At 46.8% G+C, this 25,991-nt stretch overlaps 1 protein-coding gene across 1 annotated transcript; it reads left to right on the forward strand.

Annotated features, from left to right (window-relative positions):
• Positions 1-5,125: 5,125 nt before the first annotated feature.
• TTLL10 (tubulin tyrosine ligase like 10) lies at positions 5,126-24,741 on the forward strand (the record flags this gene model as incomplete). The annotated part of the gene is given in 14 exon segments (XM_079545496.1): positions 5,126-5,296; positions 5,300-5,445; positions 15,028-15,134; positions 15,289-15,469; positions 16,345-16,463; positions 16,977-17,097; positions 17,278-17,363; positions 17,547-17,718; positions 18,568-18,739; positions 19,953-20,093; positions 20,495-20,611; positions 24,051-24,144; positions 24,447-24,665; positions 24,668-24,741. Coding segments are annotated over 14 exon segments (1,920 nt in total).
• Positions 24,742-25,991: the final 1,250 nt, after the last annotated feature.

The following is a 25,991-nucleotide window of genomic DNA, read 5'->3' on the forward strand; positions in this document are numbered from 1 at the left end:
TGTCCGGTGGTTGCAGTGCTGCTGCGAGGTTGGGAATGGCTCTCACCTTCCCGAGGCTTTGAGATCCCTGGCAGGTTTCAAAACGCAATGGAAGGTGGTTTGTCTTGGCTTTGCAAAGGTATTCAATGCCAACGCTGAGCCTCTTTGTGCTGAAGAAGCACGATAGTGGTGATGCATTTGGCTGCTGCAGAGATCTTTCTTGAGAACTCGGTGTGTTTTTTAACACTCGCCTGCGTTGTCTTATCGCAATACTGTAAAACTCTACACCTGGAAAGATCTCGTGAGCAGGGAGAGGACGGAAGCTCTCTCAGTGTTTAAAGCAATATGGTTTCCTTGTAATAACTGTGCTCTGTAAGGTCTTTGGATTTCCTAAGAGAAACAAATTAAAACTGATTAAAAGATGACTGAAAGAATCAGCAAACGTTAATTGCATAATAAAAACGTAGATAAAGCTTGCGCAGTTGGAGGTACTGGAAAAAAGGTAAGAGTTACATATGCCTAAGTCTGTAAGGTTGCGTTGCTTCCTGGATTTTGCTTTTCCCCACGTTTTTAATTTGCTGTAGCAGCAAGGGCTCTAACGGCCCAACCCTCAAATGCCACCTTGTGACAGTTGGCAGCTGATGGGCGCGTGCCTTTAGGTGCAAATAGAAGTGAGGACTCTTCTTGGTAAGTGACAGCATTTGATAATTGAGAAGATCCCAAACGAAGGACAGTTGTAGGTTGTACTCTTTTTTTTTTGTTTGCTTGTTTTCCCTTTCTCTTTTTTCTTCTCCAAACAGCGAGGCTTTCTAGCTTGTGCTATATCTGCTGCTTGCAGACCATGATCCTGAGATGCCATTACCATCTTACTGGGCAGCATTGGATGTTCTCTGTTTTTCTAATACTGCCTGGTAATGATGATTATGGTGTTTCGTGTACAACGTGGAAAAGTTCAACAGCGAATTTGGAAGCAGAGGTCAGTGGCCAATAGAGAAACCCAAGTGTGATTTACTGCCCACAGTTGGGGAGATCTGACAAATTTATGATGAAATGCTTCAGGTTATAGAAGAAGGGGTAAAAGCAAGTATAAGAAAGTCATCTTCCTGTAGAATTATGAATCTCAGAGTGAGCCTGGGAACAGAAAATCATGCAGAATACAGAGCATAGCACGTGTTTGATGTTGCAATGATAGAACACATTCACATGAAAATGCTGAGTACTGTAGCATTCGGAGAAGTGCAAGTGCTCTTCTCCAATTGTGTTCTATTTACTTCCAAGCCATGTTAGCTTTCCAGAGAACAAAAGCAAACATTTTATGAAAATTACCGTTTAATTTTCTAGTTTATAATTTTCCCTCCAAACCAAAACGTTTTTCTAATCTAAATATAAGGCAATTTAAGGAACAGGCAGCTGGAATCAATAGCGGAGTTCAGTTTTTCAGCCTTGCTATTATCATTTGCTCTGTCCTTTTCACATCAGCTCCTCTAGACTTCTCTCCTCCAGTCAAATGCTCCAATAGCAAAACCATTGGTTTTAAAGCCTTCAGCTTATAAGTAACGTTTTTTTTTATTTTTATACATTATATATATTTATACATTATATATTTTTTTAATGCCAATTTCTAACTTCTTGGTGAAAAAGCGGGGCTGTTTTAAGTACCATTCTCCCTGATTATTTTCATTATTTTGGTGGACTAACTTAACAATCTGTTTTAAGGCAGGGTGGACCTGACTCTTACTCTGCTATTTCTTTCCATAAATCGATGACACTGCTTAAAGTCATTTGGAAAGAACTAGCTCAGTCTAAAAGAACTTACTGTGAGAATGTTGCCTTCAGTGGTTCACAGACGCTTTTTGTTTCTTCCTGAGAATTAAGGCAATACAGGAAGCTTTACTCCCCCAGTTATCAGATATTGGAGGCGCAGCATGAAAGCTATCGCCAAGGAAGGACATCACTGCTGATAGGTGCTTTTGTCGGACACGGGGTGCTGTGGGCAGGTGTGTCAGAGTTCCTGGCAGGTAGGAAGCACTCCAGAACACAGCAGCCCCACACACATCCCCAGGCTCCTTACAGCTCCTGGCGTGCTGTGGTGTTTAGTTCCTAGCACAGAAGGCTGCTTGGTTTGTGAACGCCCATCAGAGTGCAAAGCCATCCACAGACACACAGCCCGGGTGAGATGTGCTGTGTGACAGCTCAGATCTATGCAAAGCTTGCACGTACTGTGTGAAATGCTGCTACTGTGTGAAACGCTGTGCTAGGGACACAAAGGCTTGCAGGTAGCTCAGGGCTATGATAAATATGCATGCTGCAGAGCAGCAAGGCTCAAAGCAAAGCACTCCTGCTATCGAACCACAGTGCCTGAGAGGTATAGCCAGCTCCAAGGGGACAGGGAAGGAGCAAACCCTGCTGCCCCTCCTGCATGGTCAGCAACAGCCAGAACCCCAGCATCCCTACCACGACACAGAGCTCTTAGGTGAGGGAATGCCTCATGGCTCAGAGCTGGGCCAGATTTCTGCTACAGCAAACTTCTGGAAACAATAACATGAAGCAAAGCAGGCAGCTACCCTTCATCTTCATCATTAGCATTCATTGTGCTTAATTACACCACCAACAATTGCAAACCTAAGACTCCTGTCACTTTGATTTAAGATTCAAATTTGTCTGCATCCCTTCAAGTCACGCCGTACAATAAAGGATCATCAATGAACTGCATTGAACAGTGGCCCATCTCTGACACATTTTTGTGCCCTTCTTAGTGCTGATTTGTTTGTACACCAGATTTCAGTTTGTCGTTTTAACTGATTGGAATGACTTGTAGTGCTGGTATTTCTGTGAATCAAAAGGGAGAAGGGAACGAGGAAACCGAGAAACCAAAGGAAGGAAATCTGCCTGCTCTTACACTGTAATGAAACAGGACCTAATCTTGTGTTTCTATTTTAGATTTTTAGTACATCAACTTTCTGCACCACCTTTGTCTCCTGAAATCCACCACGAACTTCAAATTATCTTTTAGTGCCAAACATCTTCCTTCTGCCCATCTCCTACCTGGTAAATTATTGACAAGCCAGGTGATGTAAGGCAATCTTTCTCAAGCCACTTTCATTAGTTTTTACGGACCACTGACATCCTGAAGAATGTGGAATCATTAAAATAGATGCTCCATTTCTCCAGCTGCTGGACAGACAATGGTCCTCTGTGGGCATCTTACTAGACAGTGCTGGATTTCTTGGATCTATTCTAACACTGTCTGGTAACGATGTTTAAAGGGTGAACCAAACAACACCATGCATCAGGAGGAGTTCTCAAAGAAAGACACTGTGCCACAATTTAGGTCAAATTGGAACATTTGGCCAAGAGGGTAAGGATGTTGGCTATCGTATTAATGAGTATTTTTAGACTTCTGAAATGGTTATGATCATAAATACTTATGACAAAGAAGCTGCTGCAAACCACCCTGCTGGGTGCTCCTACTGCAGTAAAGGAGGTGAGAAGCACGCCAGCTCTAGCATACAAATGCACAGCTCCTCAGAGGCACAGCACTGCACAATCCCTCCAAACAGTGGGGTTAGGGCTATAGGGTATTTGCACGGCCCAGCTCTTGTCCAGGGGACTGACGGATTTGCTAGTAGCCAGCCGTGCTTGGCTGTGAGAGGTGCTCAGGGCAGGACGCTGGTGGTAAAGGTCGTTCTTCCCAATTACAGTTCAATTACTTCCACGGCTGAACAGCCTGTGAACTTTCAACCTTCTAACCTGCCCCCATACAGGCAGCGCTGGCAGCATATGGAGCAGGTGGGTTAATCACTCTAATCATCCCATTAAGAAACAAAGCAATTTAACCCAGGCAAGGAACTGAATGCTTACCCTGCTCTACCTAACCAAGCAGAGGGACATGAACACGTCACAGACAGTGTGAGTTAATGGTACTGCAAGAACACGTGCTGATGTGCAGCCTCGTATCTCTGCTTGGGTCCTGCCTTGACACCTTTAGTTGTACCAGTATGACTGGGGCCACTCAAAAATGAAATTCAGTCTGCACTCAACACAGAGAGAAGGTGAGTCTAAAGTCTGGAGCTGCCCAGACCTCAGGATCATATCCCATATGATCCTTCCACATTTAAAGCACTGATTTCCTTTGGAAGAGGATTATCTAGAGCAGTAGAGTTAACAAACCAGTAACTTTGATATAATTCAAATCTGGATGAAAATTGGAGCATGGTCGACCTTCAGAGAATAAGAATTCACATCGGGCTTCATTAACAGGACACTCTGTGAGCTGACACTCACCTTTTCACAAGGATGGTTGGTGCCTCTCAAATTCTGGGGTTCCTGGGGACCCGCCCTGGTGTGGGACAGTGCACAGACCTCATGCTGGTTTTTCAGAATTGCACCCACTGGTTTTCAGCTCCCTTCTGTAAGAAACATAGGGCAACATTACACACAAGCTTGGACCCTGCTTCTACCCCCAGTACTTTACATAGGCTCACAGGACTGCTCTATGCGTGAATCACGGCACTGAAACCTTTTCCTCATCCTCAGCTTAGTGCTAATCCCCTCCCTCCCTCCTGGATAAAACAGGTACAGCAGCACAGAGGCACGCAAGCGAAAAACTCTCCAACCTTTCCATGCCTTTCCAACCCTGTCCAGTGCAGTGCCATACAAAAACTGCCATGTAATACAGGAACAGCAGAAAAACAAACCAAAGGCAGCTCCCACAGAGCTGCTCTTGCCTTTGCACGTTGCAGTTCTCGGGAAAACGAGAGCAGGAGGGAGCAGAGGAGCATTCTTTGGTGATTAGCCTCTGTGTGACTTATTAACTGGCTCACAAGGGATTGAGGAAATGGTGTGAAATTTGAGTGGTTCTGCAAATTAGCTTTTAACAAGCATTTAAATAAGATGAATTGGAACACGCACCCAACTCCCATCCATCTTCTCTTCTTAAAACTCAATATGGATGCTAACCTTGGATGGATTAGAAAAAAAAAAAAAAAGATGATAACAATAATTGGGCATCCCTGGCATGCACAGGGATGTCACCTTAAGTTAATAAAAAAGGAATGGAACCAAGGAAATTCCCTTGCCCTCCCCCAGGCTGATTTATGCTTAGGAAAGCGTCCGCTCAGCCTTATCTAGGCAAGAACAGTGAGTCATGGGAGTCAGGAGCAACCCAGCGAAATCCCCTCGGCCTCAATATCTTCCCCTCCCTCCCCATCTCCCACCAATGTTCAGTTTGCTTAGCTCAGTTCCACAGCAGAGCGATTCCATGGGCAGCACTGATGCTCACTGCAGTGGAAGAGCTAAGACCTGGCCTGCATTAGGCTGAACTCCGTCTGGGGGTTTAATATCGATGAGAGCACAGCTGTGGGGTGCAGCTGAACCACATCTGCATCCCTGCTGGGTGACGGAGCTGCAGGACACGGGGATGGTGAGCGCCTCACAGCAACGTGGATGCGGAGGATGCAGCCGGCGGTAAGTTCAGCAAGTACTGTACAGTATTTTTTAGTTCTCATGCCAGAGAACTGCAAACAGTTGTGTTCTCACGATCGTACTGCCTGTACTTCAAGTTAAATATTTACTGGTTACTGATGTGTCTATGGGAGAGGCCCTCAGCCTTTCCCCGCCCCATCACTTTAGCCCTGGAGCTGGAAGAAGTGCTCTCACGTTGGTTTCCTTTAGCTTGAGCGCCTGCTGATTGCTGTCTTACCAGGCAAAGTTAGATCTAGCTATTTCTGTCTAATACTGTCTGGTAATGCCGTCAATCGCATCGGCAAAAGTCTTCGCCTTGAGAGAAACACGGAGAGAAAAGCTTGCTTTGGTCAGAAGAACCAAGGAGGTTTGGTGCCTGGGCTGGAGGCTCACCCACACGCACTGCTTCTGCTCACAGCCGAGGTGAGCTGTAACAACGTGCAGGGAGAGGAGGAAAGTCAAAGAGCATGCAGTCAGCACGCAGGCAGGGCAGGCAGGCAGGCAGGGCAGGCTCCTGTACAGCTAACTGTACGTTGGTGACTTTTGGACCCGTTATCAGGTCTCTCTGAAAGGCGATGGGCAGAGCTGCACCAACCCTGGAGCACTGAGAAAAGCCTTTCTCCAGGAAGGACAACCTGTGAGAGCATTGCTTGAGGACACAGTGAGCACAGCTGGGCTGAGCGCTCCCAGACTCAGCACAGAAAACACCAGGAGGTGCTTCAGACATTTCTCTGGGTGACTTCAGGCCGTTTTGCCATCTGACTTCACTCTCTGTTTAAGCGGCTGCTTCTGTTAGGAAATCATTTGTTAAATGAGCAAAACTCCATGACAGATCAGTCCGTTGTGCTACTTCAGATAAGGGTTACTTAATTTTTATGCCGATAGAAAAGTGCTTCCTAAAAGTGCCGTTAAAAAAGGGGTCTGCAAAGCCCTCGGTTCAGCACATCTTCTGTTAGGGATGCGGTTAAGCTATAAGGTGAGCTTCCTGAAGGGTGCTCTGGTTCTCCTCCAGCCAAAATTCGCTCTGCCCCCAATGAGAGCGGCCATAAGCCGTGCCAGCAGCAGCATTTCAGAGCAGCACAGCAGGATGCACTTCCAACCTCACCTGAGCAGCACTCTGAGGCACGACAACGAGGATGGCACAGCTCTCTCAGTCAGCCCAGTCTCACTCAATGGTCAGGAATTTGCCATTAGGAAATCTCCTTACCCCAAACTGCTCAGACAGTGCAGATGGTATCTCTGTCCTGCTTACCGTGACTCATGCTGGCAAGTCTCATTTTGCAGGGTACGAGTGATAGCCCTCTCCACAGCACAGCTCTTTCACAGGAACTTGTTGCTTCCTTTGATATATCGCAGCGTCTCCTCAAGACAGTTTCATACACTTGCAGTGCTATTCCTGATCTGCAGCTGCTGGACTCTTTGTTTTCCTTTCCTCTGCGTGCACTCCTCATCCAACACCTCTACATTTCAGAGGAGCTGGAATTTCTTATCGAGGATCCCATTTCTGTTTCTCTCTGGTGCTCAAGCGTCCTTTTGGAGTTCAGGCATTTTCCTTGAAATGAAACAAGCCCGATTTCAGCAGCACTGCCCTTGGCTGGGTATCTTTAAAAGAACTGAAAAGAAGAACTACCTCCCTCTTCACAAAATGGGTTCTTGGTAAGTTGGCAATAACAAAAACCAAACAACACAATGTCCTGGTTAGGTGGTTTCAAAGGGCGACTATGGACAACACGTTCTCAAAGAGAATGAAGATACAGCTACAGTCCTTAATGCTCCGTTCACATAGTTATGTTACTAATTACTGTAACCACAATGATGAGGTTTTTATCATTAGAATCCACATGTGTGGATAAACACTCCAAGATTTTCTGCACAGAAGTAGGAATAAAAGTTTCACTGGCTGCTATCACATAAATGCAGGCGCAAATCCTACGTGCTACTGAACTTGCTCTTTCAATGCCTTAGAAGTTATGCTGTGTTTTTAAACTCTATGTTTAATAAAAGGCTTATTTGGAAACAATACAGAATTGTGCTTCCCTCCCACCAATGCATATGCACTGGTGATGCTTCCTGGTGCTGCTCATCACCGTGAAGAAGGGCTCAAGAGCAGGCTGTGCTTGCTGTCACAAGGCCATGCAGAATGCCCTTCATCTCACCAGGCCAACACACTGCACACATTGCAATCAAACTGCCGAGTATTACCTGCATGCTACATCGGGAAAACTCAGACACACACAGCAAATAACTTGTTCAGGCAACGGCAGGAGGAAAGAACCAAGACTTTGTTGTAGACTCCAAGTATTCAGGCGTCTCATTTGGCTTTAACTTACCAACATTAATGTTTAACATACTGCCATGGCAATGCGTGCGCTGAAAAGAAAGTTCTGCATCTCCTTTCCCCTCCTTGTAATTAAGGATTTTAAAAGCAAGTGAAAGTAAAACAGGGATTTCTAAAAGGCAGCTGAGAAAAGGCAAAGAAAAAGCGTTAATTACCCCAACATTTTGCGTGAATCAAAACATTTAACTGGAAAAACAGCTTGAACTCTGCTAAATACTCGGTGACTCATCATGGAGCAATAAAAAAAAAAGTTCAGTTCGTTAAAAACAGCTCCTAGCAACCATCAGCACGGGGAAAGCCCAACCAACACCAAGCGCTGCTCTCGCTATGGAACACGGGCATTTCAGAACCCAGAGCTGCCCCAGGCTCCCTGCAGGATGCTGTTTGGATGCCCGGTGCCATTAATGCTCCATGCCCCATTCAGGAGCTCTGCTGGGAGAAGCACTTTTCTTTTCCCTTTGTCAGTTTATTTCAGGTGGGTGGGGTGAGCTGCCAGGGCTGTAAATTTAACGAGCACCTCTTGGCACAACGGCTGCAATCCGAACTGATTCGGGAGCAAAGTTCAGGACTTTTACACTACAGAAACTCCAAGTGCATGATATGATTGTTTCGCTCAACTCAAGTGGATTCAAGCACAAGTTCCTTAAGAAATAATGCACTTTTACCAAACTGTCTGCCTTTTTCAAGACAATGGTGCTTTTTTTCCCCAAACCAGGTAGCACACAGGATCAAAACTACTCCTAAATTCAGGTTACCGTGCCTCTGGGGCCAGCAGGGCACACAGGGTGGGTCTGGAGGGACCAAAGGGTCTGATATGGAGAAAGGTTCCCCTTTAATCTCGGTGTCTGAAGGCAAATCACTTAATGGGCTGTGTTAAACCATTACCTGGATCCCTGCAATTGGAAGCCAACACTGGGGAGAGGCTGAGCAAACACTCTGGGGAGAGAAGCAGCCTCATTTGGATTGCTAATTTTATTTGCATACCAAACACCACTTTAAACAAACCCGTTTGGATTTCTGTGTGCGAGCCTAACTCATTATTCACTATCTGCTATTTGATGACTGTGAGTGTACCCTTTCAATAAACACTTGCAGCATGCGAGAAAAAGCTCTGGCTATAGGGAGCCATGAACAAAAGTGGGACACAAAGTTAAAAACGCAGCGCTCAGCTCGCTGCCTCCTCCTTGGCCTTTATCTCCTTAAAACAGGGCTTGGAATCAGGGCTCTAGAACTGCTGGAAACAAAGGCAGTGCCTGTAAATACAGACAACAGGCAAAAGACAAGAGGAAGCTTGAGCTGACTGCAGTAGAATGCTCAACAAAAGGAGCCAGCACGTGTTTAACTCTTACCTAACAGCAACCAAGAAGTTGGGAGCTCCTGGGTTGGTGGAAATAGATGCTGAAAGTCATTTTTCTCCCAGCTCAGAGGTGAACAGCTACTCATGAAACCCACAGCCATTCCACATGGAGGCTATCTGCTCCCTTTGGCCTTTTATTGCTGTTTAGTGACCAGCTGAGCCCACCGTGGCCATCAATATGTCCAGCTGAGCTGATGGGGGCTAACTGAGCATCTTATCAAGATGCATAACAAGGGGATCTTCCTCATCTGAAGCTGCAAGAGGCAGGGTGAGCAGTTCCAAATGACCAGCTATGCTGAATAAATGCTTTCCGTGGTGAGAAAATATAAATAGCTCTCAGCACAGCCCGTGGGATGGTCCTTGTGGTTTGTGCAAGTGGTGATTGACAACATGCATGAAAATTTGGCCCTGTCTGATGGTGTGAAGCAACTACTTTTGTAGCCCGCTTTGCGAGGAACTCACAGCAACAGATGGGGCCCTGTCAGGGTTTGAAGAGCTCACAAGGCAGAGAGAGAAATAACCAGGCTGACACGGAGCCAACAGCAATCAGGTTGCCCCAACACTCCGCTTTAAGGGCTTTTTTTCCATCTTGAAATGCTGTCCATCTTGAATTCTGTAGGAATTCTGGAAGTCATCTCTCCTGGCAGGAAACCAGCACTGTGCTCCTGTGATGGGTTCCTCCAGCTCCCACTGGTTTCTGTGAGTTATTGCCTGCTGCTGTTTCCTGGTTTTTCTTCTGGCACAATGTAAGGCAGTGAACAGGTGGCAGGTAAAAGGCTGATCGATACTGGGCTTTGTTGTGTGGCACAGAACAAAGGCTGTGCTCACAAAGGCTCCTATCCTTGGCACATAGCAGCGTCACCAAGCCTCAGGCTTTCAGTGGTTCTGTGGCCTTTCTGGGAGGTAGGAAGAAGTGCTGGAGGCTGGCCCTGGAACGAGGTCAACGCTGTGTTTCTGTATCACTGGGATAAAACGTTGGTTCGAGGCAGCAACACTGTCAGCAGTGGTGCAGAGCAGAAAGTAGGTGTGTTAGCAGAGTGCAGCGGGCAGAAAAGCGAAGAGCTGTTCCTCCTGCCTGCACCACTCCTGCTTTTGTTCAAGCAGAACATTCACAGTGCTTTCATGCAGCCTGGTGTCACTTTTGTCCCATGGCCACCAAACGCAGAGGGTCTGCAGCGTTACCAGCTGGTTCCCCTGAGCTGCAGAGCGAACATCCTGCCCCCAGCAAAGCACACTCCTCCTTCATTGCAAGCAGCCCTCTGCTTTGTTCTTCACAAAGCCATCTGCTACGCAGAGAGAGCTCCAACACAAGTGGATTTTGTGTGCCACTTGCAGCCAAGCACCTGCAGCAGCAAAGAGCATCCACAGCACGGCCAACTGGAAAAAAAAATGCAGTGGGCTCCCTGCGGTCTTCCCACAAAGGATCTGGCAGGTCTTCTGCAAGCCAGGGGACCAGGGTAGGTTGCAGGACCTACCTCAGATGCTGTGCTCAGGAAAGGTCATGCCAATAAATGGGAAAAGCCAGGGAAACAGGAAAGGAATTCGTGTTTATCTGGGTGGGAGCTGAAGGTGTCTGGAGGGAAATGGCTGGAAGGTGCTCAGGTGGAACCCTCAGTCTATTTGTGGAAAAGGTGAGCAGACTGTGCCCTGTCTTCCTTGACGCCTACCAGCAAGTAATTGGCCATAGTCACACACAAGAGCTGTTTGCTTTCCTTCTTTCCCACCTTTCTTTCTGCCGCTGCCACACCTCAGGGGCTGGATTTGGCTGGAGCCACCTGTCCCTTCTTAAATCACAGCTCTGAGTCAGAACAAGAGCACGATGTCAGGAATGGGTCAGCACAAACACAAAGCAATAGCAATAAAGCAGAAGAGAAAGGTACATTTTCTAGGAAGTATTCCCAGTTTTCTCAGAACACCAACACAAGGCCAGCTGAAACCCAGGGAAGGTTCCCTGGGCTTTGAGCCAACCTCCTTTCCCCACAGTTGTAGAATCTGTCCCCTTCTGAACCACTGAGCTCACGCCTTTGCTGCTGCTCTCAAGCAAGACTGCAGGTGCTCAGCAGTCATGGAATCATAGACGTTGGAAAATGTTGGAAAAAACACTAAGGTCATCCAACTCTCAGTGCCGAAAGATAGCCCTGCTATGGAACTATAGAACCATTTAGACTGGAAAAAAAAAACCCTTAAGATTATTAATTCCAACCATCAACCTAATGCTGTGATAAATCTGGAAGCGCTGTGCAGAGAATTCACCTACACAAAATGAGTTCTCATTCAGCAGCCAGCACGAGAGCTTGGATTGTCTTCTTCTACCTCCACAGCTCTGCTAAGAATTCAGTCTGGGGTTAATCATTAATTCCCCCAAGTCTGCAGCCCACATGCCTGCTGTGCTGGGAGCTGGGAGCAAGGCAGGGCACAGCCTCACCTGTGCTTTGGTTTGGGGTGGGTGGCACAAGGATGCATTATATAATAAACACGTCACAGTAGTTCACAATTATTCATTATTGTGAAAGTCTACAATACAGACATACCTTTCCATCATACAGGTGAGAAGACCAAAGCTTGGAAGAGTTGTATGCATTTCTTACACCTTGCGTTGGCTTCTCCTTTCCTGATGGTTCTGTAGCTCCTTGGCAAAGCACCGCTACTGCTCGAAAATAGCAATGAAACATTAGGAGGAAAAAAAAACCCCAACAATAAAGACCATACAGATCAACCACATCTTGGCTCTGTGGATACTCTGGGAATTGTTTTGTGTGCAAGAGCCTGGGGGGCAGCAGCCTCCCAAACGTTGTTTGCTATTCTGACCATCAGCATGCAGTGGCAAAGGGCGCTCAGTGCACACAGCAGTGCACTGGCAGCTCCAAAGGCAGGAGATCACCCCAATAGAGCCTGATCCCACGGCTCAGCACCTTCCCAGCAAGACAGCCTCAGGCCTGCACACCACAACCAGGAGCCAGGGGAGCTCCAAGCCTTCCCTCCTCAACTAGCTGTAGCTTTCCGCCCTCAGGTTGCATCCATTTATAGCAAGAAAAGCCCACAGCAGAGGGTTGGAACTGAATGACCTGCAAGATCCCTTCCAATCCATGCCAATCTATGGGTCTATGACAAGTGTGACATTACTGTAGTAATACTCACTGCCACGTTTGTGCATCGTGCACTCCGGCAGATGCAGCCATTGGGTGGTAATAGAGGAAGATGCAAAACCTCCAAGCTCTGCACTTGCCAGGATCGGTTCCCTGTCCTTCATGTGGTGCCCATAGGGTTTCCTGATTCCCAAAACCGAGGACTCAAATGCTGTTTATGTAGCAAATCACGGCACAGAAACTCCTTTGGCAGAAGAACTGCCTTGAATTAAACACGTGCAGTCTTAGCATAGCTATAACCGTACCTGTGCCAGCGACACGCGTTCTTTTCTATTGCACGTTAATTTTTGAGAGTGGTTTTCCACCATCACAGAGGATTATGCAGTCACTTTGGCTGTCATTTCTGGCGCTTAAGCCGATTGGGCAAGTTGTGCAAAACTCAGCAGATTTTGGAGGCATTGCATTCCTGCAGGCTGAGCGACAGCAGGGCTGAATGCCTCCAGCTTGCCCAAAGCAGCAGCCACAACTCCCCCTGCACTATGGTTAGCACTCTGGTCCAAACAGCAAAGAGCAGGAAAACAGGCCTCCAAAGTGCATTTAAAATCATCTGCGTTAGTCTCACAAAATACAGAGCATAAATAAATCCTCCAGGTTCCTCTGGTTATAACCCCTTAGTTCAGCGCCTCCTTCATTGCAGCCTCTCCCTTCCAACAGTGAGGCAACATTTCCTAGAGGGTGTAACGATGGTTGGAAGCACTGCAACACGTCCATCCTCCTGCTGCACATTGCTCCCTGGGTGACTGAGCTGGGTTGGATGCCAGAAGGAATACAGGAAGGTGGAAGAGACAGCCAGGACAGGACCCTGCCCTGCTCTGCGGGAGCTCCAGAGGCATTGTGTGCATGAGCAGGAAAATACAGAAAACGTTCCCGAAGGTCGCAGTGACACCAGGACGAGTGCCAGTGTATTCACACTGCCTGGAGAGGGGCTGACAATGAGCCAAACCCCACCTGCCACCCTTTTTATTCACCCCTTTTTTACTGAGGCAAGGAGAGGTATCCTTACATGGAAATACTTTTTTTTTTTCCTTGCCTCTCTCTTGGTTTTTTGCTTTTTGTGGCACTGCTGTTCCATGGGAGCCCAAGAGCAGAGCTGTTGTCTGCATTCAGTGCAGACCTCGCGTGGGTCTCTCTGCTGGTGCCAACCCTACTCTAGCTGAGGTCACAACAAGCAGTTATTCTTTGCTCCTACATCTAAAGGACACAAAGGAGTTTAAGGCTACTTAAATTGGCCTTTCTGTCTTGATGCTGTTAGCTGAGGCTCTGCGAGTGCCAAATGCTGTTATTATTGCTGGTTTGGTGGCACACAGCAGCTGCCCCCCCCCCCAAAAAAAAATCAAGGGCCCCATTGTGTCAGCCACTTTTCACTGCACTCAGACAACTCACAATTTAATAAAAACAAAAACGTAAGGGAGGAGACACTCCTGTGGTAACAGGGATTTGCCAAAGTCACAAAAACAGGTCATTTCACCATAAAACTGGCAACTGCGTTTGGTTAGGACTTGGAGAAGAAGCCAAAACCATGGAATGGTTGCTTTTCTTTACTTATCCCAGCATTCCCAGACTCCTTGAAGAGTTTTGGGATGATGTGGGACTGCAGGACTCCTCTCTTCCTGCCTTTCTCTCCTCCTCCTTCCCTTTGCATCCCATTAATCCCCACTTACTGGAGGCTGCAGCTGGGTGACAGAGTACAACTTCCACGGGGAATCAGTGACCAATTCTTGGCAGTCCCTGGGGAGAAATGTCAGCTCTTTAGAAGTTTGCTCTTTAGAAGTTTGCAGAAGGATTTGCCTCCGTTCGGTACGGAAGCGAAAGGCCTTAGGAGGATTTAGAGCACTGATTTTGCCCTGCTGGCAGCTTTGATAATTTGATTTAAGTCCTGACAAATTAAACAGCACATGCTGCTCCGCGTATTTGTATAACCCTCCAGGCATTCCAGCAGCAGAACCCCTCACCAGGCAGCTGTTGCTAGGAGCTGGGCAGTGTTTGTAGCACCGAAGGCTGCGGGATGGCGGAGCAGCGCGGGTGTCTGAGCTGCCCATGGGGCCCCACCACCCCTCCATCAATGCCAACAGGCCACCTGCGCTCCACTCCAGAACCTGTTCCATCCCAGGACTCTTTTGTGCTTCCCAAGCTGCTTACGACCTGTCCAGAAGTCAAGTGCACGTCCTCCAAGCTGAAGAAAGGACAGGGAGCAATTAAAGCTCTCCTAAAATACTTAGAAACCGCTGAGCGCAGGTTAGAATTTCCATTATTTTTGGTAGCACAGGGTGTGGGTTTGGCCCCTGTGGGAAGGGGCTGAAAGGCAGCAAGGTGGGGCTGTGCAGAATGGCTCCCTGATCTCCGTGCAGCACCTTTTACACCTGTCCTTGTGTCAAACAGTTGCCAACCCTGCATCCAGCAGCTTTCCTGGGTTGTGGCTTCTGTCTCCACAAGGAACAACTCATTTGCTGCTTTCACATCAATTGCAAAGACCAAAAAATGGGTTTTCATGCTTCAAAGCTTCCTGTCATTTATCCCAAAGCCGAACACTGAGCCCTAGAGCTGCAAGTTGCACCCGCAGCCTGAACCTGCAGCTCAAAGCCACCCAAAAGCTGTAGGCAGAAGCTGGAGACATTCCCAGTTAACATCAATAACAAAATAAGGGGAAAAAAAATCTGCCAGACGTGGGGAGATGGATCAACAGAGCAAAGACAAGGACCCCTCACACACTTCCCAAGTGCGGACCAGGATCTTTCCTCTTGCAGCCCGCGCTCTGCAATGGCCTCTGTGCCACCCAAGAGGAAGAGGAAGACCAGAGCCACGCGACAGGGCCGTCACCAACAGCAGGCACCATCCTTATCAGCCGACAGAGGTAAATCTTGTGCCCTCATTTTTAACCATTAGGTGTTCTAAGTCTTATAGGTCTGAGTTGATACCGTGACCGAGAAGGTTACGTTTTCTGTACCTGGCCAAAGTGCTGGCCACCAACTTACAGCATTCTGGCACACAATTTATACCTTTTTCAGGTAAACCCCTTGAAAATATTTCTCCTACCTCTGAAGTGAAGCTTGACAAAGCCAGGCCTCATGAGAACAGAATGAGTGGTAAGGCAAACTCTCAAGAAAAGCAGCCAGAAGAACTGATACGACAAGTTCCAATGGCATCAGGACCATATTTTTACGTCAGTGGATCTAATGGAGCAGGACTGTAAGTAGGTCCTCAGCAATATATGACCATACATCAAATTGCACTGCATCATCCATCAGCATAGAAACATTTCCTTTTGACTTTATGTATTGTCAGAATGACACATTCCAAGAATAGTTTAAGAACAATTCCAATGGAAAGTGCTTAATGGAAGACCAACTATAGTAAAGTAGCTAACTGTTACCTTTAAGCAAGAAACTGAACACTCCTACTTATTTAATGGGAGTTCTCCAGGTTCCACGTAGCAAATCTGCCAGCATCATCGCAAGCTCTAGGCACCACTGCAGTCGATTGATCGTTCATTGCCCTAAATGCACTACAAGCAAAAATAAGAAGACATTTATGCCCAAGAAAAATAGTCAGATCAGCAGTTCCATCTTCTACTTCCCGACTTCTTTCCAGTATATTGACATTCTTCTCTAGATGTTGCCACCAGCAAGCACCACAGAATCTCTATTGTTAGCAGCACATTCCTTGCTACTTTTCCAAGCTTTGCCCACAGGCTTTTCCTATTGCTATCTGTCATCTCTTCCTGCACTCAGCAGAGAGGCTCCTTAATGACACTGGACCATAATGCACAACATTCCTATTCCACGGGTACCACTTGCATCCTAACTGAAACAACCCTGCTGAGAAGGTACAAGTTCTCATTAGCACTGCAGAATTACAGCATCCTGGGCACCCTCAGTCGTGAGTTCAGAGCAGCAGGTCCACTTGCAGCCACACTAATTAATGTTTCCCCCCTTATTCCCCACCCAGGGGTTCTTGGGGGCATTAGGTCAAACTCCCAGGGAAACTGTTGGGAGTTCAGGGGATGTGAGCTAACTTCATTGCTGGAAAGGAGGCTATTTTGCTATTTTGTTTTCCATACGCAGTGTGAGCATCTATTGCCAGAGCAGAGGCTGGCAGCGTATCTATGACAACAGAAGAGAGGATTACGCACTGAAATGGTGTGAGATCAAGTGCCGAGAGACCTATTACCATTTCAAAGAAGGTAGAGGTGCCAGTGGGCCTCGAGTGGGAGAGGGCAGTGGGAAAAAGGAGAGAATGCTGGACTTGTGGCTCCCAGGGCAGAGGTCACCTGCGGGGTAGGAGAAACAGGTAACCTCAACTTCTTGGCAGACCTCAGTGGGGATATTGGAGCTGGATTGCCATGGTGATTAAAGAAAGGGTTTTAGACAAGAGAATGGCTTGGGGAGAAAAGATACCATTGAAATGAACTGCGCACAAAGCATCCTAATCACTTTTGAAATGCAGCCCTCCCTCTGCGGGTTGGAGCTCGCAGGCAGCAATAGGGCTGACACTGTTCTGCTGCACAGCAGCAGCTGGCACCTCACCAGCCTGGTCAAGATTTTGCATACATACAGAGAGTGCCCCACATACACAGGCACCCCCTGCTACTGCCTTCAAGTAAATTGGTGAGAGTCAGCAGCGCCCAGATCAGCATCATCCTCCAGGTTCTGCTGCGTGAGACAACGAGGGCAAGCTTTCTTTTCTCCTCGTACAGGCGAGCAGCTGCTCTACCAGATTCCCAACAACAGTGTCCTCACCAGCAAGACTGGGCTTTTGTCCTGCCTGCGAGAGCAAGAGCGAGTGATGAAGAAGATCAACAGGAGCTCTAATCCCAAGTAAGAACTCTCACCTCATTGCACCTTGAGCAGAAGCACGTGCCAAGCAAAAGAGAGAGCGCTTAAAAAAAAGAGGGCACAAAGGATAGAGGATTTTTTCTTATTGTCTAGAAAAATCATTTCCCCAGAGGAATGAATGTGTCAGACAGGGTTTTCAGCCTGTATTTAATTCTTTTGTAGGTTACTGAAGATGGAAGAATTCTTTCCAGAATCTTTTCGCCTGGACTTAAAGGAAGAAAGAAATGCCTTTTTTGAGCTTTGCAAAGGTGAGTTGGCTTAATCAAGGTAGCAACCAGCTTAAATAGCTGTCTGTCCCTCGACTCCATGAATATATACGGAGTGATACTCCTTGATACGAGCTGTGTCTATCGATGATGTACACACAAAGCCCACTGACTGGAGCGTTTCACACCCCACGCCTCGCTGTAACAGACTCATTCTCTCTGCAGAAGAGGAGATTTGGATCTGCAAACCGAGCTGCTCTAACCAAGGGCGAGGAATTTTCCTGCTGAAAAATCCCGATGCTGTCACCACCCTGCAAGCCAAGCTCTGCAGCTCTGAGAGAGACCTACCCAGTAAGAGGGTGCCCTGTGGGGCTCCCCAGACAAGAATAGTGCAAAGGTAGACATTGAAGCCTGGCAAATGGATGAGTAGCGTGCTTAATTAAGCCATTAAGCCTCCATTTATTATATTGTTCCGTCGGTATTTCATGTGTTTACACCACATCATCAACCTATAAGATTTTGTTTAGTGGGAGACGCTATTTCTCTGGTTAGTCTGTCTTGTATCCACACTTCAGTCATTTCAGGGTGGATCTTTGCCATCAGAAGCATTTGTTTACCTTTGTCTGGAAATTTAAGGGTGACTTCAAAAGGCCAGGTGCTACTGTTCCGTGCATGACAAAAGCCTCGTGCAAAGTTATTTAAACTAGGTACTATCCCACTTTCTTAGACAAAGCAGGCATTTTACAAACCGTGCAGCTGTTCAATCCATTCAGCACAATTTAATCAAACCTCTCAAATATCTTCCAAAATCTGCCCCATTGCTATGGAAGCCTCGACCTCCACCAGTGGCTAGCAGTCAATAGAACCCTGGATTTGGATTGTTTGCTTTTGCGTTCCTTGAAGGAATGAAAGAACCATCCAGGTTCTTTGTAGAGCATGACGTCGCTGTGGCCATAAAAGCAGCAGTGCCACGTGCAGGGCTCTTCGCGCCCTGACATAAACTGTGTTTATTCCCCAGCAAGTATTAGTAAACCTTTACTTACCTTCCACTCCAAAGACTCAGCACTATGCCTCTAGTCCATTCCCAGATGTTCTGGCTGCTCTCCTGGGCTCCGTCTGCACCTGAAAGAAGGACAAACAGCTTTGTTCTATGGTGCAAAACCAACTGGCTGCAGGGTTTTGTGTGAGCTTTGAGCTGCTATGTCTTACAGTTACGTGTTGGTGACACGTCTTGACACCCTCACAGGTACATTGGCCAACCTCTGCTCCTGGAAGGGAAGAAGTTTGACGTCCGTTCCTACCTCCTCATTGCCTGCACAGCACCGTATGTGTTGTTTTTTGCCCAGGGCTACGTCCGGCTGACCTGTAGCAATTACGACGCCACATCTGATGATCTGACTGTCCATCTCACCAACCAGGTAAACTCTGCATTTAGTTCAGAAGAAGAGCGGAGGAGTTGACAAGGAAGGGATGCAAAAGAGACTTTTGAAAGGCTGAAAATGTGCTTCGTGTAGGCAAAACCCATGCACCCAAGAAATGGAGGTGGGCTTACAGTCAGGCATGGCACCATGGCAATCCCCTACTGGAGGGGGTTCACTCTCTGCAATGGACCAATTCTCTCTTTATGCTGACCATTTCTGTCCCTGGACCATTTTTCCTCCAATATTCTCTCGTAGACTATGAGTCTCTTAGGAGAAGCCTTTGCCTGTGGCCTACCTAGAACCAACCAACCTTAGTCTTGGCTGAAGATTTGGATGTTCCTCTTGTGCTAAATGTGATAATAATCATAATGGTGTAAGGTGCAGATGCATTCTTCAGGAGCCATCATTCTTAAATCTCTGCCTTGGCTTCCCTTCCTTCTCTGATGAGGTCTATGCAACAAAACTGTTCTGGCTTATATTCCCATCCTACTTCTTAGGAAGCCTTTCTTATTTAAATCTACCTGAGTTTTTTGCCTTCCTGTGAGGCTCTCCAGTATTTAGAGAATCAGACAGAAAAATGGTTTGCTCTTAAAGCCCCTCTCCCACTATAATGCTGTGTTTGGGAACTGGCAAAATACATCTAAGGGCAAGATATGCTTCAGACAAGCCCACTTCAATTCTTGTTGGAGTTTTATGGTTCCTGTACAAGTACAGTTCAGCACGGCAGATTATAGTTGCTTCCTGCAATATATGCTATTATCAGTATGCTGCTTGTTTTCCTGGAATAGTTTGTTTGCTCAGGTAGAGAGCTATCCACATGGGAATTCAGGTGCTCGGGTAGGATCCCATGGCACAAGCCCTATTAAACAAAGGACAGGTGTTTATCAGCAGAACATGAATTATCTGGGAGGAGGGAAACAAAATCTACAGGAGCAGTTGGTAAGAGGCCAGGCTTCAAGTCACAGTTGATTCTGCCCCCGTTCCCTTCCTACCCCAGCAGTGATAAGTTCCATCTGACCTGGGGGTTAATGAGACAGAGGAACAGGCACCTGCTCAGGGTTAGGTCTGCTGCTGCTTCCCTCCATGTCAGTAACGTGATCCTGGCTCTCCCCAGCTCCATCCCTGGAACAAGGCAGGGTAGAGGGACGTCTGCCATCCATGTTTCCTGTTACTCTTTAATCCTCCCCTTGCTCTGTTCCCCACCTTGCAGTACGTGCAGAAGAAGAACTCCCTCTATGGCCAGCTGAAGGATGAGACAGTTTGGCAGATGGAGCATTTCAACAGCTACGTTAATGAGAAGTTTGGGAAAACCAATGGCCTCCCACAGGACTGGGTTTTCACTGTGTTTACTGTGAGTGCAAGCAAGTTCGTGGTGTGCTAGTCTGCCTAGCCTAATTAGGGTGATGGGAATAGGGACAAAAACCTCCAGTTCAAGGGAGTCCCCAAGGAAACATATGTACCAAGTGAGAAGGCATCGATGATCCCATGGTAACTATTTGCCTGCAGATGATAAACAGAAGTCAAGACAGAGTTTAATTTCAGTGGTTAATAAAATGGGTAAAGTGCTGATAAAGGGAGGGGGCTTCCTTCAACTCAAAGTGGACAGACATACAGTTTCCAAAATACAGCCTCCATCCAAGTCTAGAGAGGAAGAAAAAGTGTCCCTAAGCCAAGAGGAGACCAATGACTTGCAGTGACTCCTGTGCCCTTGGCATTGGCAATGATTAGTTATCCCTGATCTCTATCTTTCAGAAAAGGATGCAGCAAATCATGTTGCAGTGCTTCCTGGCAGCCAAGCACAAACTGGATCGTAAACTGGGCTACTTTGATCTCATTGGCTGTGACTTTTTGATTGATGAAAACTTTAAGGTATGAGTAAAATATTGCCAAATGCTAAGTATGATATTGGCCAGATGTCTAATGCCAGCAATGTAGGATGGTTGACATTGACTCTGGCACTAGAAATTAAACAGAGCATTCACTCAGCCGGCCATGAAGGGCAGGATTCATTTCTTTCTCCAGTTGCATTGTCCAACATCCAGATATGGCACCTATGCAGCCTGTACATGTATTGCACAAAGAAACCCTGGCATTAGCAGCTCAAGAGGGGAAGAAAAATCTTTAACTGCAGCAGAAATTGCTCTGTGCAGAATTTTCACAGGAAAATGGAGTAGCGAGAAACACAGGAATCTTAATATCTACTCAGTTCATAGAGAAAGTAAGGGAATTTTAACGCCATTCAATATTTTTCACTCTAGAAACCAAACATGACAGATAATCAGCCAGCATAAATCAGTTTGTAATGCCTGTAACGCCACACGAAGAATGCTGATTTACACAAGCTGAAAATCCAAGAACGAATTTGCCATCACCACCCTGCGGAATCAGTCATTATCGATTCAGGTGTCAGCATCAGCACCTCCACATTCACTGCAGGTTTACCATTTAGCAATAGGTTAGCCCATCAAGGCTATAAAACCTGCTACGGAATTACAGCTCACACTCGTGAAGAGCGAACGAAACGCAGAGAAGGAAAGCCAGAAGAGAGGGAAATGTTCAGTGCAGTGATTGGACTGCTCTCAGTGCAGGCAGTCCTTCACAAGCACCTGGTCTAAACATAACAGAAAGCCATCTGGCAGATTTTGCTGTTGCTAAAGCAGAAAAGAACTCAAACTTATTCCAGCAAAGTGCAGTGGGAACAGCAAACCCAATGAAAGAATGGAATTAATGTATGCAGCACTGGGCAAGGCACGCAGACAATGGCCTCCTTTGTATGGGGAAGTCAATGGCAATGGGGAGCAAATGGGAAAGACACAGAAACTGGTGCTTCTCAAATTTCAGAAGCAATTGTCTTTTGCAATGTTGGCATGCAAAGCACTGGCTGTGCAAACTTGAAGCAGAATGGAAGATCCAATATCACTCTATTGTGGCAATCCCTACCTGGCCAGTTAAAAACTTCAGTAATTAAAGACCATTACATCCCCATGAGTTTTACATATGGAGAGAAAAACAAAATGTGTCTCTTGACAAGTATTTGCTAAAAAACATGATGAGGATTTCAAGACACCTAGTGGTGATGTGGTCAGTTGGGACTGCCATCCTATTTGATGACACGTGTAGAATTTGCTTTGCATTGATTTTGCACGGCCTTGTGTTTGGTTCTATGCCTCATCATGCTATTCCCTCTTCTTCATTTTCCTGAGATAAAAGTGCCCCCTAGTATCACTCCTGATAATTTCTGCAGGCCCTGCAGCATTGCAATCTAGTTCTTGAAGGTGTTTTCCTGCCTCTCAGTTCTTAGGAGCATGGACCACGAAAGCAGAGCCTGCAGAGAAACCACAGCTTACAGCAGAGCTTTGCAAACTTCATGTGCAGGATGAGAAGAGGAGGAAAGAGAACATGAATGATGGATGTGGTTTTACTGTTACTTTTTTTTTAACACCCCCCCTTTCTGGTTTCTGGGGCTTTCCTGTGCTGTACTGTAAATGCCAAAGTTAATGCACAGCTTAGGACGCAGTCATTTAAGTGCCCAAGGAACCTGCCTTCAGAAAGCATTGCGTCAGCTGTGCAAAAGGGCTCTGCAAAGGAATGCTGGGAAGACAGATGCCTAAATTTTTTATCAGCCATAAAGGGATTCGGCTATCTATCACCAGACTGAACACAGATAAGCCATTGGCCAATTTGTGACAGGTGCCTATAAAATAAGATAACCCTTGTTAAAGTAGGGATGGTCCCTTTGATTGGAATGACGCAGCTTTTCCCTCACCCCAGCACTGTCAGACACCGCATGGATGCTGCAGAGCTGGGAGTGCCTCTGCAGGTCATCAGCATGAGAAATCTGACAAAAACCAGAGAAAACAGAACCCCATTGGCTACCAATGGCTTACCAGATGCAGGGAGGAGGCTCAGGTGCTCAAATTCTACATGAAATCCCCGTGAATGACACGATATGCTGGATCTTGACTTTATTCTCTGTGTTCTTCCCGAAACAGAACAAAAGAGGTTAAGAGCATTTAAACAACTGTGACACACTGTGGTACAATAATAGGGAGTGTAGGAGACAGACAGCATAATAGATGTGAACACCTCTTCCTGTTTGTTTTGAAGGAGAAGAAACCAAAACCCAGTCAAGACAATTACAAAGGTTCACTGAGTTTGTCTGTCAGCAGAAAACCTTCGCACTTTTAATAGGAAAAAGGAAATTTGCTCAGAAAGAAGGGAGTTTGCCAAGAAAAATAGATGTGACTTAGGTGCCCTCTGTTGGCATCTGCAGAGCAGGTTATTTCTCAGCAGTTTCTCTCTGGAAAGAAAAAAAAACCACAGCACCCTCACTTACAAACCTTCTCTGAAATACGGTACTGAAACAAATGTGAAAATTCTTGTTGCATTTTATTCTCAGCAAAACGAAGTGCAAAAGTGAAAGCTGTCCTGTTGCCAAAACCTACCACCCACATTTCTCAGTTACTTGCAGGCAAACTCCCTGCTGCTTCAGGAAAAGAAAAACAACAAAAAAAGCACGACCGCAGTGTATGTGTTTTTAAACATCAATTAAAAGGGAGTAAAATTCGCTTGGGGCTGTTGAATGATTAAACATCCTTCCTGAAAAAAACATCAAATAGTTCCTATACGTCGTCTTTGCAAGATGCAGCACCATATGGCAAAGGCAGGAAGCAAACAGATGAGTTTCTCTCGTGGCAGGAAAAAGAAATAGTAAACAGAATTGCATTGAATTCAACCGTTTGCTTTCACACAGACCTGCAACTGGGCCGTCACGTGCCACAGCTCAGAGCTGCAGACTTCAGCGTGTCAAAGTAGAGCTGAAATGGGTGTTGGTGTGCAAATATCTTGTATGGCTTCTACCTAAAACCAAAGCTTACCCAGAAAATCAAGGCCAGGGGTTAACTGAGAGCTTGGTGCTGTGTTTGCTTGGTCTTGACCCCATGTCCACCCCGAATCAAAGACATGACTACTAGATTCCTTGTAACTTCCTTGCATGTTATTCAAAAAACTTGAAACCACTATAGAAACTGGCACGATAAGAGACAGAACAGTGCCTTAGCACACCCACAGAGCAGGAGTCTAACCTGAAACATAAAATAATATGTGGCGTTACTCTAAAGTAATGAAATGTAATGATTCCTCCAGTCCTTGTGAAAATGCTGTCTCACCTGCACTCCATGCTAGAGGATCGTGTTGGGATTTATAAGTACTCCTGCACTTCCAGCTGCTCACTAAGTCAATGAAATGGCATCACTGCAGCTCTGAGGAGATCCAGCCTGATTTCCTGGTTGCCATTCGCCTTTCCTAGGTCTGGCTTCTGGAGATGAATGCAAACCCTGCATTGCACACCAACTGCAAAGTCTTGAGAGACATCATCCCCAGCATCATCCACGAGAGTCTCGGTAAGCAAAGAAGTCACAGGGCGGTCAGTAATGAGCAATCACATCACAACACTGCTTGGCAGAGGAAAGGCTCCTGTGGATACCATTTGTAGCTCCAAAATACACAATAAAGAGATCTTGCTGCCGAGTTTGTTGCTGATAGAAAAGGCAGTGAAAATTCTACCCAACGCAGACACAGGGAAGCTATGGTCTCATTAGAAATAAGTGGCTCCTTTTTTAAAAAATACTATTTTTAGGAATAGTAAGGTGAGTTTGGGTGCACGTTGCCATCAGTCCACTTTGTAACTGCAGATCTCTTCCAGATCTGGTTCTCGAGATCTTCACCAAGTGCCTCAAGGGACAGAAGGTGCTGCCTTTGAAGACACTCTGCCACTTTGTGCCTCTCTACAATGAGGATGCTGCAGACCTGGGCCAGAAGCAACCTCGGAAGCTCAGCACCAGGTCGTTCACAGGAAGGTACCTGAGGCCACACACAGACAGCACCAGGCACTTCAGGTACAGCCCTGCCAAAACTGCAGGCCTGTCCCCAGCAGCTCAGCTGCTTCAGAAGAAAGAGTGCCTTGCTGCCTACAAAGGGCTGTCGGCGAGCTGTCCTAACCATGCTGCACGTGCAACAGTTTGATCTCCACAGATAACCACACTGAGTCACAGAGCAAGAGGGTTTTCACAACTTCAGAGAGACAGGAAGAAAATAAAAGTTAAGCTCTATGTGCTATGCATGCTATGCTCTTTTTCACCTGGTAGAAACAGACGGGTATCAACCTCAGCTAAGAAAACCAGTAACTGTGAGTGCCAATAGTTCTGTAGAAAGCAACGCTTCCATCAGTCAGCCAACAGAGAAGTTACAGAAAACGAGACACGCCAAACCCCATCCTTCCAAAAGCAATGCTGATCTGACACTGCAACCCAGAACACTCAATAAAGTCCTTTTATAAAGAGGCAAGGAGAGCTGCTGAAAGACCAAATCCAAGGCTTAGCGCAGAACCCCCTCAGCTGGTCCTGCAGCTGCCCATAGCTCGTCTCCAGCTGCACAGCCAGCTCCTCCCTCACCAGATGTTCCTCGCACATTTAACCTCATTTCACTAAGAACTCTTTCAGTTTTCGTTTGGCTGAGCTGACAGCTACACAGCAGCATGCGCTTATCGCATCAGGCCATCAGCTCTGAAGGAAGCAGCGAAGCCTGGGGGACCTAGGAGACAAGAAGGGGGGAGAGAGCTTTAAAAGCCACAGGAAATGCTTTCACATCCCGGGTGCTGCCACTTCTAAGCTAAGAAGATGTAAATGAACAGCAAGGTGCGTGCGTGCTTCCTTCCTGTGCTCACCCTGCCTGCCATTCATGCCATCCCTGCGCTGCAGCAGCGCTTTGAAGACAGCGCCGGAGGACGAGGCGGCCGCTGAGCCAGCATGGGATGCTGCAGCCTGAGAGCCAGGCATGCTGGTTCTGCAGGAGAAAGCCAGGATGAGGTGGAGCTGTTGAAGACAGGCAGGAGCAGGTAGGGAGCAGTGCATCGAGGGGTGAGAAACACCGACGGTCTTTGCGCAAACAGAAGGGCATCCATTGCTGGCAACTGTGACCCAGTGGCTGTTTTTGCTTGCTAAATACGACTCGCTTGAGAACTTTCTCTTCTTCCCCTTTTCTAGCCAGAATTTACAGTAATGCTAAATGTCAGATACCTTCTTCTCAACAGAGCCTGCTTCCTTCTCCTTAATAGGCCCCATTAGGTGACACAGCCTCATCTCCTCCTGCCATGGAGGCAACCCTTCTATTGGGGCAATCACCACCACCCCCAGAGCTCGTGCTCTGTTGGAAGCAGATGGTTTTGGACCCCATCACACAGCAGGGTCAG

The sequence above is a fragment of the Tetrao urogallus genome (genome assembly GCF_951394365.1).
Source record: "Tetrao urogallus genome assembly, chromosome: 21".
Taxonomy (NCBI): Eukaryota; Metazoa; Chordata; class Aves; order Galliformes; family Phasianidae; genus Tetrao; species Tetrao urogallus.